Consider the following 12,488-nt stretch of genomic DNA (forward strand, 5'->3'; position numbering starts at 1 on the left):
GAGAGCCTGATCTCTGGTCACAGGGGAGCACGAGTACGCAGCTGTCTACAATAGAGGAGAAAATAAAAAGGCTGCATCAAACTGGGCCAATATGACCTTCTGTGCTTGGATCTGTTTTTTTCATCATGCTGACTTGTGTTTCCCAAATCTTAATTTCTTTATTATTTCATTTATTGGGACTGTTGTGCCGACCACACACTGTTATAGATGATTAATTGTTTATTTAAAGTATTTAATATAGACTAATCATGTCATTGTTTGATTCAGATTGTATTTTGAGTAGATGAAAGTAAATGAAAACATTCCAGTGAGCTGACAAACTATGTCAGCCTAGTGTTGTGTATGGCAACATAAATAATTCATCAGAGATGTAATGGATTGTGGGCTCAGGCTACTAAGTGAATCATTCTTGACATATGCACGATTTCAGTTCAGTGAAGTGTTCATGTAAACACACCTCACATGACAATAATAGTTGATGACAGGGCCTGGCCATAGTGTGAAAACAGCAGTTCTTTTCTGGGTTGCATGAAGATGCATGCTTGTCAGGGGTAGGCTGGTCATCTGCGTGGAATTCTGTGGAATTCCTAATGCTGTCAGACTCATGCAACCCCACAGAAATCTTCTTCATTAAAGTGATTTATCAAAGACAAACAAATCAACAAATTGTTCCTAATTACTGACAGGGGTATCCACAACAGTGAGGATGTGGCAAGTTGGACATGTCCTCTGCCAGGTGAGAGATTTGGGTTTATTCCATATTAACCATTCTGGGAATAAACTAGTTATTCCTGGAGTTACTAGTTTGTCTGTTTGTATTTCTATCATACTGTCATCCCAGAACAGAGACAACGGGCCAAACAAAGCCTGCACACGTATTTAATGTCTTCAAGAAACACGTAGCTACATGTATGGTTAATTATAAATCGTAAAAACTATACCTCATTCAGGCAATTGAATGTTATTGATCAGTGTAAACAAATTTATGAAGTAGTTAAAAATTAGATGGCTCATCTCAAACCCCAATTAAATTATCTTACTTAGATTCCTTATGTTTTGTTTAATTTTATTCTTAATTTATCCTTAAAAAAGTCTGACTTTACTCACTCAGGTATTATTTTGTATACAATCTGGTTTTATTGTGGGATGCTATAAAAATATTAAAAATGGCCAAATATCTTTAAGAAAGACTGGTGAAACCAGATATGAAAATACCATTACAATGGACTGCTGCGTTTTTTGAGAATAATATTATGGCAGTTGGACATGTACTGTAACTCATTACGCTTAAATGTCTTTGCAAAGATATAGAAGAAATGGTTGCTAACACACTCACCTCTATGCTAGAAATAAAGCTAAATTAGCTTAGCTTAGCTTTACAACTGGAACCAACTAGTCTTCTACTTTCCAATAATAATAGCCAACACCATAAAAAGGCATTAATTTATACATTGAGGCTTTATGGGATTCCAAAAACAATCTTGTTTGCATATTTGTTTGCAATTTAGATAAAATAAGCTAGCTATAACTTTAATTGGGTTAAGTGAAATCTATATGGCTCTGTGGCAATAGCTTGGAGCATTACAGTTTCTAAGTGAATTCTTACATTTAACTTTTGACAACATATTTTATCTCAAAACTGGACCATAGTTCTTCAAATAAATCTTAATGATAAACTGATCATTTTTCTTTCAAAAAGTTCTGGGTGTCTTTACAAACATGCTTTTTGTCCAGCTCTTTGGTTCAACCAAGTACGGAAGAAGCTGTGTGCACTTATGCCCAAGTTGATATTGTTTGATGAAATCGTGATGTTTGTATTTAAACAAAATGACTTACAAAAACTACAAAAAAACTAAAATATATATACATATATATATATATATGCACTGCCTCTAGCACTACATGACAGCACCTGGGTCCAACTGGACTCAAAGCAGTCTATCACTTAATTTTGACGTCCCATCTTGTTTGAATTCATACTTGTGTTGTTCTTACTCTCAAATGTAAGTCGCTTTGGATAAAAGCATCTGCTAAATGACTGTAGAATAGAATAGAATAGAATAGAATAGAATAGCCATTACCAAGAGTAATTTAATTTAATTTAATTTAATTTTAAATATCTAAAATAATTTAAATAAGTGATGACTTTTAACATCCGAAAGGTTAACATCACCATATCATAATTTTGTTCTACAAAAATACTTTTCTTCTCACGATTTAACACCTAAATCCCTGAACAAACAATAAATGGATGTAAACAAGGCTAGCTGTTTCTGCCAGCATTTAGAATTCATGCAAACTTAAGTTAGCCATGTGCCTAGCTACGTTTTTATGTTTTACAGACACAAAACAGGTTTCAGGAACTTTATCTATCATTTGGCAAGAAAGATAAAACATTTCATTCCAAAATTTCTTCTCTTTATTGTTTGACTTCTTCAGGTATAGACTGAGGTAATTAAAAGGCTTACGACAGATGGACTGAGAAAACAAGGGTCACTCTCCTGGTAAGAGGGAGAAGATATACTAATTAAAGAGCTTAAACAGCTGTGCTTAGTGTGCTGATGTAATTTGCTGATTGAATTGTATCTAAGCTGCTTCTTTGTCTTTTGTTTTTCATTGCACCGAGTGTGTAATTTATTTCCTCTGAGCACATTAAAAGTCATGATGTTAGGTTTATTAATAAAAGTCAATAACTTTTTGAAGAGTTTCTGATCTTTTTAAAGCAAAGCTATATTTCTGTATTAAATGGTTTCATTTAAAGCAGATTTTTTATTTCTGTTCAAGATAAAGCAATGGTAATTAATTTATACTTCTTTCAAATATGGAAAACACTTAAGTGTTTTACTCAGTGAATACCAATAAAATAAATCCTTTGAAACCAAATCCATTGACATCATTCATATTTTTCTATAAGAGAGAAATTTATTTAATCCACAGAGGAGAAACTATGGAAAAGTTCAAATCCATTTAGGTCAAAGTACAGCTTTAAAGCTTTACAGAGTCATGTGGTTTAGAAAATGAGTATGTTTTAATTTCTTTCTGAATACCAGGGCAAAAACATTAAAGTCAATATGAGAAAAATTACCAGAGTTACTGCGTATATTCTGGATTAACTTTAACATCCACTTCACTGTGAAAGTTTAATCATTCACAGCTGCAATCAGTCATTAGCTTTTGATCTTAAGATTTCAGAAATGGTCTTATTTCAGTCTGCAGAAAGAAAGGGCTGATATTTGTCACTCACAATGAAGTCACAACATGCAGGTCAATTATCTCTTCAGGAGCACGATTGATTAGCCACATCCTGCTTAATACACCGCAGAAAAGAACATTTACAGAGTTCAACTGCTGTTTAAAGAGCTGCTTTTGATGTGATGATTCACCAGGAAGCCTCTAAACTATCCAATTAACAGTATTTTTGAAAAGAAGAGGAAGAAAAAATCCAACAGACACGTGAAAGTGGGATTATTTAAGGCTGCTCCATGTGCCAATTCCTATTGTATCTTTTTTTCTTTTATTATCTCTTTTATAATAAGCTGGTAAAACAAAGGAGGTTCTCTGTTGATAATGAAGTGCTGCTTGCATTGTTACCCTTCTTGCAATGCAGACCATTCTCGAACTTGAATTTAAGAATAAAATGATGGATATTTAAAGATAAAAGAGAAAATGGCAAACAATGTAATTCCAGCTGACTGTACTGGTGTGTCTTGATTGACATCACATCAGATGTCTGACCATCTACCAGTTACTCCTGTAAGTCTAATTTTTTTAAAGATTCAAGGTGAATTATTTTCGGTCACAGATGTACTTCCCAATGCTTTTAGACCTTCGCAGATAAATCTGCATGAATGCGCTCATAAGTGGGTTGAGTCATAGAAACATTACACTTGGTCACATCTCTGCAAAATCCTTTCCTTTCATAGCTAAGCTCACTTAAAAACAATAACAACATTTCATCTGTATTCTGCTGTATTTATGCTGTTTGCAAATCTCAGAGAAGATTGCAGGATGTGATTTTTTTTTTAGCTCCTTAAGGACTGATGCAGAAACTGAAAGCAACACAAAATGCCCTCCAAATCACTCCCACGTCTGAAGGAGAGCAGGGTTTTGTATTTATCAAATGTCTCAGGCTCACTCCGAGCAATCACACCAAGAGAACGACTAGGGCTAAAAATAGAAACAGCTCAAAGCTGGACACAAGATCTGAATGTCATTTCTATTTTCGAGGAATAGGGAGTCATCTGTGAGGTTGCAGTTTTGTGAAAAGAAGGCTGCAAATTGGAATTAAAATGTTGTATTTTTTATACTTATTCTAAACACATAAAACAGGACTGTTAAATCAGAGTTTTATGTTTAAACCACCAAAAAAAGCAGGTGTTTTAGATATTTAAAGGCTAAATAATTAGGATTTTTTTTGTAAAAATAATTTAAAATGTTCTCATTTGTTGCAAGTGATAAAAGGAAGCTTCCCTTTTAACAATCTGTCTCCTACATCAACAATGTCTTTGTCAAGTTTTTCTCCATCAAAATAAGAGCTCCGTGCCAGAATAACTTCGGTGCAATGTGTTGCTCTTTCCTACTTCCTGGTTCCTTATCCAATCATATGCGACTCCCTACGGTTGCCTAACAACAGCAAGGCAGCGTTTGGTATTTTATGTTGGCAAAAGAGCAGCAGCGTGCAGGTATGGAAGCTAGTAAAAGAAGCAGACCAGAAATAGTTTCAGAAAAACCTAAAAAGCCTTGGCATGCTGCTAAAAAAGGAAACGACCAAAATCGGAATAAAACGAGGATCAATATTGGAGAATCTTTTGCAAGGTAGAGAAGTCAGAGCTGGCAAAGTTTCTCCTAGACACGTAAGCGCAGGAATTTTGCTTAAATTAACTGAAAAGTTTATCTTGATTTACAAAGATTTTAGTCTAATTTATTTCTCGGCACTCATTAAATTAATTTGTGTGACTGTATGGATGTATTAGTGAAGTAAATTGGAGGCCTGTTAGTTTACAACAACAAATGTAATGAAGTTTTGGCCACGTGAACAGTGTGTTTGTCCTTTTAAACTTATTAAATTACTATCAAATTAGTTTGTTAAGTGAGACTAAGGGGAAACTGCTGCTGCGCAGCATTTGTTGATTAATGTAGCTTTTGTTTACACTGTATTTTATGCTAACGTAAATTAGCGTGTGAAATTAGCGCTAGCGTTGCAAAGCATAGTAACTTGCTGTGTGTGAATCATTTTCGCTCGTCATCATGATGTTTGCTGGCGCTATGTTCGCCGTCCTTCATAGACTGTATAAAAGAACCGTCCTCTCACAAACCGGCAACCTGCACGAAACTCTCCAAGGGGGAGGTGGGGAAGAACTCTCAGATTTATAACACTAGGTGTCAATGCTCCTTATTTTGCCTTTAAAAGGTTAGACAGATCTACATAAACACAAATTTAAGTCAAATTTAAAAACCCTATCCTCTTTCAATAATAACATTTTATGCATAAGGACATAATGAAAAAAAGTAATTTGGTCGTTACCAGATCTTAAAATTGGGAAAATACATCCTCAGATGAGCAACACATTACACAGTACATCATGTTTTTATGTATTCAATAAACACTAAGCCAAAAAGCAAAAGCACAGAGTGAAACACTAAGTATACCCTTACTGCCAGAAGAAGGGAAGTAGCAGCCAAATGCTACTAATCAAAAACACTTTATCTAGTGCTTATCAAAAAGTGTGGGCACTTTTTATAAAAGCAGAGGTTTTGGTAGTTTGGTGGTCTGGAACATTCATCTGTGTGTCACTCTAAGGTCGTACTGTACAATGTTCAGAAAGATGACTAATTGTGCGCCTCAGACTCTACGGGCTTCAGCTAGCATGTTAAATTTTAAAGTTAATGACGGCACATTTAAAAAAAAAACAGCTTGTTTTCAGGAGTTGTGTTGTGGTGGGACCCTAAGAGAGCTGTGCATAAATAAATGTTTGAAAAGACTAAACTAATTTAAGCAGTGATGTACAGAAGGGTGGGCAAAAAATCCTCCACAGTGATGTGGGATAATGATAATGTGATATAGAAAACAATTAAAGCAATAGCAATATAGTTATTGCTACAAAACATGGTTCTACAAGCTAATGAGTCACAAAGTGTATTTAGTTTTTCACACAGTCTCTGCATGTTTGCTTAGTTTCTGTTAAATATGACACACTATAATATTATATGTGTTGTTGCTGAAGAAGTATTTACTTAATTGTAAAACCTAGTAAGGACCAGATGAGCTTTCATTAGGTACCAATATGTAAAACTTTAGAATTTAAATAGATGCACTTCCTTTTTTATTCTTTTTACTACTTTGAATGTCTTCTATACAAATTAAAACAGCAGATGTCTTTTTGTTGTGAGGAGCTAATACCTCGTGTGACTTCAATGAGGCAAATTTGCACTTTCAGTTGCTTTACTGGCACTCTTGAGTAATGGAGATAAAAATGAGTCTGCATATTAGAGGATATGCAGTGAAGTTAATCATCAAAGTTTGGTTTATGACTTCACAGATGGTCTCAGAAGAGAGAATAGTTGTCCCAGTTTCATAATTGAATAATTTCTTTTGCTAAAAAGCTGTAGAAATTGCCTAATTTTGATAGAGAAAAGCAAATTTAATTTCATAGGCGAAATGGCTTTGTGGACAGGCTGATAGCAGGACTTTCCCTGTAGCACAATCCCATAACGTAGTTCTGTGATAGTCACAGGAGGACTACTTTAAACCAGCCTCTTTAAAATCTCTGAACAATGCAAACGCTTGCAAATTTCTCTTAGCTATTTTCTACTTTAGTAATATTTAATTCCTTTTTAAATATGAAAACACAATGTTCCACTCTTATGATGAACTGAATGAATCAAATATAGCAGTTTTACAACTTTGTTTGGCTCACTACTTTGGAAGTGCTGTATCAAGGAAAAATACAGTTCTAGGCTCTTTTATTGATTATTCTTTCAATTTATTACCTGGCAGGTACTAAATCAAAAAACCCTAGTAAAGCTCCGGAGACTTATTCAGCTTTTGGCCAACATAGAATTAGAGAGGTCTTGTTACACACTGAGCTGCCAACCATCCAAAACACTTACCCTAAAGAACTCCTTGGTGGAACCTGAATCTAACGTGCCATAGGCAATCTCTGTCTGTTTAGCCAGATCCTCTGCGCTCTCAATTGGAGAGACCATCCTCTCCACTGTGAGGAAGGCAGCCAGGTTGGCTGTGTAGGAAGAGATGATGATGAGGGTGAAGAACCACCACACTCCTCCAACAATACGACCAGACAGAGACCTGGAAGGAGGAGGAGGAAGAGCAGCAGAGAGATAAATGAGAACAACGTGCTCAGATCTACATGTGGGGGAGAAAGGAATAATTTTCCACACAGTTTGTTGTGTTTGGCACATCAGCTCTGAGGTTTAGCTCAGACTTGTCTGTTTAATTTTAAACTTTTGGAAATGCAGCCTACTTAATCCATTAGCTATTAAACAGTAAAATGATCTGTTTGTCTCTGGTGATCCATGCTAACACATTAATTTAATGGAAGTATCATTAACTTAATGTAGCTGCCTATGCAAATGATTCACTTGTTGAAAGCAATAATAAGCCTCATTAACTCAACATAACTGCATCCACATTTAGTTTTGGAAGTAATTCAGGTGAGTAGCCATCCCAGACAGCCAGAAGGACTCAACACATTATCAGCCTAAATCCAGCACCCTGAAGTCTCACACCAGACCTGCAATGACAAAGCTCTAATGTACGATCCTTGGCAGAAATTATGGAATCAACATTCTTCAAGGATATTCATTAACGTCCTTTCATGATGTAAATAAAATAAAATAAAATGAATTCAATAATACAACATTTTAGCTTTAGCTGCTCATTTGATCATGAGGAAATGTTGTGGAATCACTATGTTATTTGCATTTTTGAAACAATTTTTCAAACAAGTTTAAAGATGCAAATCAGTCTGCAGCTGAAAGAGTGCTTGCAGACCTTAAAGCAACACTACATTAAAATTCCACACCTTAAAATCCTGTGCTGGTTTGATAGTATACTGACATTCATTATGCACATTCCTGGAACTGCCGTTGCCCATTCAGCATCCTAAGGCTGCAAAACCACATTTCACAAGTGTTTTGTCTAGCCTGAAGCATCACGAGACACCTGCGATTTGCTGTACAGCATCGCGTCACACAACAGAAACTGATATTCAAAAATATTGGCCGTTTTGAACATGCATCACAACTGATTCAGCAAAGAAACATAAAAGTACATTCTCAGAGGAAGCATGGAAGAAAACAGAAAGAGCAAGCGATAAGACAAGAGTCAACATCAGACTGAGTTTTACTGGCTTGAGATCTTAGAGAACATACAGAATGCAAGATGGATGCTGACTTAGCCTTTATTAGGAGGCACAGAGGTGTGCAAATCTGCATAAAGTTCAGTACTGTTGCATCTAGCAGACATAAAAACATGGCCCCAACATGAGAACTGTCATTCAAAACAATAGTAAAGGTTATAAACTCCTTCTATAAGGTAACGTGGACTGTTCCCCGTCAGCTGTGTCTAAAATTTGGATCAAGAAATTAGGAAGGTTGAAAAAGGGAAACATGTCGACCAAAAAGATGTTAAAGCGCGAGGACAGAAAACTTTCCTTAACTTAAATCAAACAATTCAATGAACATGCTCCAATGATGTGACCATAAGTGTGTCTTCAGTTCTTAATTAAATAAAGCAGATGCTGGTTTTCAGTTAACATAAATGAAAAAGACTCTACCACAATTTAAACCATAAAGGATCGAAATATTTTTAAGTAAAAGCACCATGAGAGTCATTGTAACTGAAGCCAGTGTGTAACGAGCCAAACTGCTCTGACATGCAGATGTCTCCATCTAATTCTGGTGATTCTTGAGTTTAGGCTTTGAGCTCATCTTTAAAGCTGTTTCTCTCAATTTGTGTACTTTTTCTAAATATGACTGTTTCCTGCGGTGCTGTCCCAACTTTATCACCACATCCAGGCTGATTGTGCAACCCTGTTTCAGCTGGATGCATTTTATTTATTTATTTATTTATTTATTTATTTATTTTTGTCCTTTAAAACTGTAATAAAACTTCCACTGTGCTTTCAAGACTGGTTTTGTTATTCTTCTCTGCAAATAGCTTATTATTATGATGGCACTCAGAAATCGTGTCACATTAAATTCAGTTACATTTAATAAAGTATTTTTTTTAATTATTATTATTGATAATATTTTTCTTTCTTTTTTCCTTTTACGCAGACAAATAAAGTAACAAATTATTTAAAAAAATAAATAAAGCTAGCTCATCAGTACCTCTTCATAAAACTGACACGTTAACATCCTGCAGCATCAAACTGCAGATGTTGTAACACATACGTTTCACCCCTCTGAGCAGTTAAGAATTCAAAATGTAGTGACAGGAATTTTTAGGTGTGGTCCTTATGTACAGCTTGAAAATGATCACTTAAATTTCATGTTAGATAAGCAGTAAAAAAATATAATCCTTACTTTAACTTAGATTATTGATTTCTTTTCCAGTGAGAACACATGCTGTACACTTTATTTAAATAAATGTTTCCTTGTATTTTAGATGCTTTGCATCAAAGTGTTCACCTTAAACAAAGAGGGGAAAAAAATCATTTTAACACCCCATAAATAAAACCCTTTCTGGCATTACATAATGAATAATTTATTTGTGTTTGGTCATCAGTCAGCATGTCTAGAGTTATCCAGTCAAACAAGAACCGACATCAGCAGGAATCTATAGAAGAAGTCAGTGACATCACAACAGTGATGAGTAAAGAGGTGGATGGAGGGATAGATTAATGGAGAAGATGACTAGATGACTGATATGGAAAATACATGATGTAGTTATACTATGATGTTGTTTCCCCACACAAAATACATTATATGCGCCAAGTTGATGACCGTAAAATGAGACATGCAGCAAAAACACGGTAGCCCTCCAACAGTCTTAAGGAATTCAGGCTGCTACTATGGATGAAATGTAATGACCCCCTGTGCATTTTACAGCCCTCAGCATGGTGGATATAAGTTATTTTGTGGATGCAGAGCATCACTGCCAGCATGCAACTTCAAAACAAATGGATGTTCAGTAGAAGGATGCTTCTTGCTCAGAGAAAGAAAAGGGAAGAAAGTGAAGTGAAGCATGCAGTTTGGTGAACAGCAGTAATAGCAAAGCTCAAAATAACCTATATGCACCATTGCAGGATGGAAATCAATGTATGGGACTATAAAATGCAGAGTGATGGCAGGGACATCTAGGAGGTGGTGGAGAATGAAAACAACAACCAACCTTGGTGAGATATCGCATCCTTGCTGCATGAAGGCACCCAGGGAGAACCACAGGCTATTAAAAATTCCAAAGTCGTTCGGAGGGTCAGGGGGGCTCTGAGGGTCTTTGGCCTCATCGTTCTCGTCCAGATGCCACTCATAAGGGCTGAAACGGCTCACCAGGAAGAGCACCACGCTCACACCAATATAGGCAAAAACTATACACATCCAAATCTCATAGGCCAGTGGGTCCAGGAAGGAAAACACCCCTGGTTTGGACTTTTGAGGCTTCTTTATCATAATGGAGATGCCCAAGCTCATGAAGGGTTTAGAGAAGTCTATCACCTCCTCCCGTACCAATGTTATGGTAAGTGGAGCCACAGCTATGTCAGCTCTCTGTGAAAATGGGAACAGTTACATGGGGAGTCAGTTCTACAGAAGAAACCATAAATAACCAAGCAAAGCTTTAAATATTATTAAAGAATATATATTTATCAAGCTCAAACCACAGCAACTAAGTTCTACAATGCATTCATAGCATAAAAAGACATTTTTAAGTAGTGAAATGCAGTATTTTAGTACACACGGAATAAAAGACCCCTGATGAAGCCAGAGAGAGAGAGTCTGCCATTTGAAAATGAGTCACTCAGCATTTGCGTTGGTTAATGTCTTTGTCTCAATCCAAATCTCCCTCATGAATCAAGCAGAGGGATAGTAGACAGAGGTGGAGACGCTTATGCAAGCAGTTCATGAAATGTGAATCAGCTTTTTAAATTCACCCCTAAAAGATTCTCTGCAATGCCTTACAGGCACACAATTAGTATGAGAGACTGGATTGACAAATGTTTGCATTGACTTACATTAAGTGAGAAAGGTTCTCAGTCAAAAAGCAGCTGACCATTGCTCATACTTGCTCATTTATAACTGAGAGGCTAAGAAACATCAATGCAAACTCAGTGTTGACGCACACCGTTGGCATGTAACTGTTGTTCTGTTTACTACTGAGACCTGGTGTAGCTGTAGCAGCAGAAACTGCAGGAGCCAGACTAAGAATTTTGCAGTGTTGCACTGTTAGCATGCAGATCCTTTTACATTGCAGTCGGTTGAGTGAGATTTCTAACATTACTCATTCAGCAGCTGAGGTCTTATAAAAGATGCATATTATCTTGTTAGAGGCAATACAAGTGTGAGTTATCCAGGAGATGCATGATAAAACCACAGAATATATTTTCACTCAGAAAAATGAAATGCATTTGTATGTTTTTAATTCAATGTTTGTGGTTTTACAGTTGCTAGCATTTTAATGAATACAACAGACTACTAGTGTACACTCAAAAGACACACAGGGGAATTATCAAACAAGACATTTTGACTATATTCACCAATGAGTTCTCACATCCATCGACAGGGAATGAGGTGAAATTTAGCTTTAGAAGAGCTAACATGACCAAGGAAGGTCTGAGTGAAACTGATTACATTAGATATACAGCATGTACTTGGTTCAATTATTATCAAACATATATTGGTCTCCATATAATCAGGTTTATGTAACAGGTCAAGAGTTTAAGGACAGACTAACACTTACCCCATAAACCAGTTCACCAACCATCCCGTTCCATGTCTTGGTCTCTGGATCTCGGGCTCCATATTTCCCATCTGGCACTATTGACAGCTTAAATTTTATCCCCACATGTTTTGCAATTTCAGCAGCTAAATCGACACAGTAGCCTTCATATCTGTCATTCCCCTCCAGCTGCATATAGTTTTTCTTGTACATCACATATGGAGCTTCCTGTTAATTAGACATAATTTTGAGTTCATAGCAAAGAAAGAGCACATCCACAGTGGCTAGACCTCATGGGTCACAAAAGGCCTTAATTGGTACTGTAGCATGCACACATGCAAAAAAAAAAAAAAAAAGGCAGTAACATAAAAACACAAACAGTGCAGAGGTTAAATTAACAGGCATGTTCACTGAGGGGAAACAGACCAACAGGCAAACTGCAAGAGCAGAACTTCTGACAAACACATAAAAGAGGCAAAGCAGGTTGCCGGGCTTTCTCCTGCTATCTCAATCCAAAATCTAAATCTGTGGAAATGGGTAGTAAGCAGGGGGGGTTACATGTAGTTTGCATCAGCATGACACAGGGGGC

The 12,488-nt window shown here is 36.3% G+C and overlaps 1 protein-coding gene across 6 annotated transcripts in view; it reads right to left on the bottom strand.

Annotated features, from left to right (window-relative positions):
* Positions 1–12,488, bottom strand: part of LOC121654180 (glutamate receptor 3-like) — an 80,862-nt gene that overhangs the window by 14,924 nt on the left and 53,450 nt on the right. For all 6 annotated transcript variants that reach the window (XM_042008183.1, XM_042008182.1, XM_042008186.1 and 3 more), the window contains exons 10-12: positions 11,921–12,127; positions 10,358–10,731; positions 7,111–7,309 (exon numbers count right to left, since the gene is read on the bottom strand). In XM_042008183.1, coding sequence (XP_041864117.1) covers positions 7,111–7,309; positions 10,358–10,731; positions 11,921–12,127 — 780 coding nt within the window. The remainder of the gene's footprint in view (positions 1–7,110; positions 7,310–10,357; positions 10,732–11,920; positions 12,128–12,488) is intronic.

This window comes from Melanotaenia boesemani, chromosome 15, assembly GCF_017639745.1.
Source record: "Melanotaenia boesemani isolate fMelBoe1 chromosome 15, fMelBoe1.pri, whole genome shotgun sequence".
In the NCBI taxonomy this organism is placed as follows: Eukaryota; Metazoa; Chordata; class Actinopteri; order Atheriniformes; family Melanotaeniidae; genus Melanotaenia; species Melanotaenia boesemani.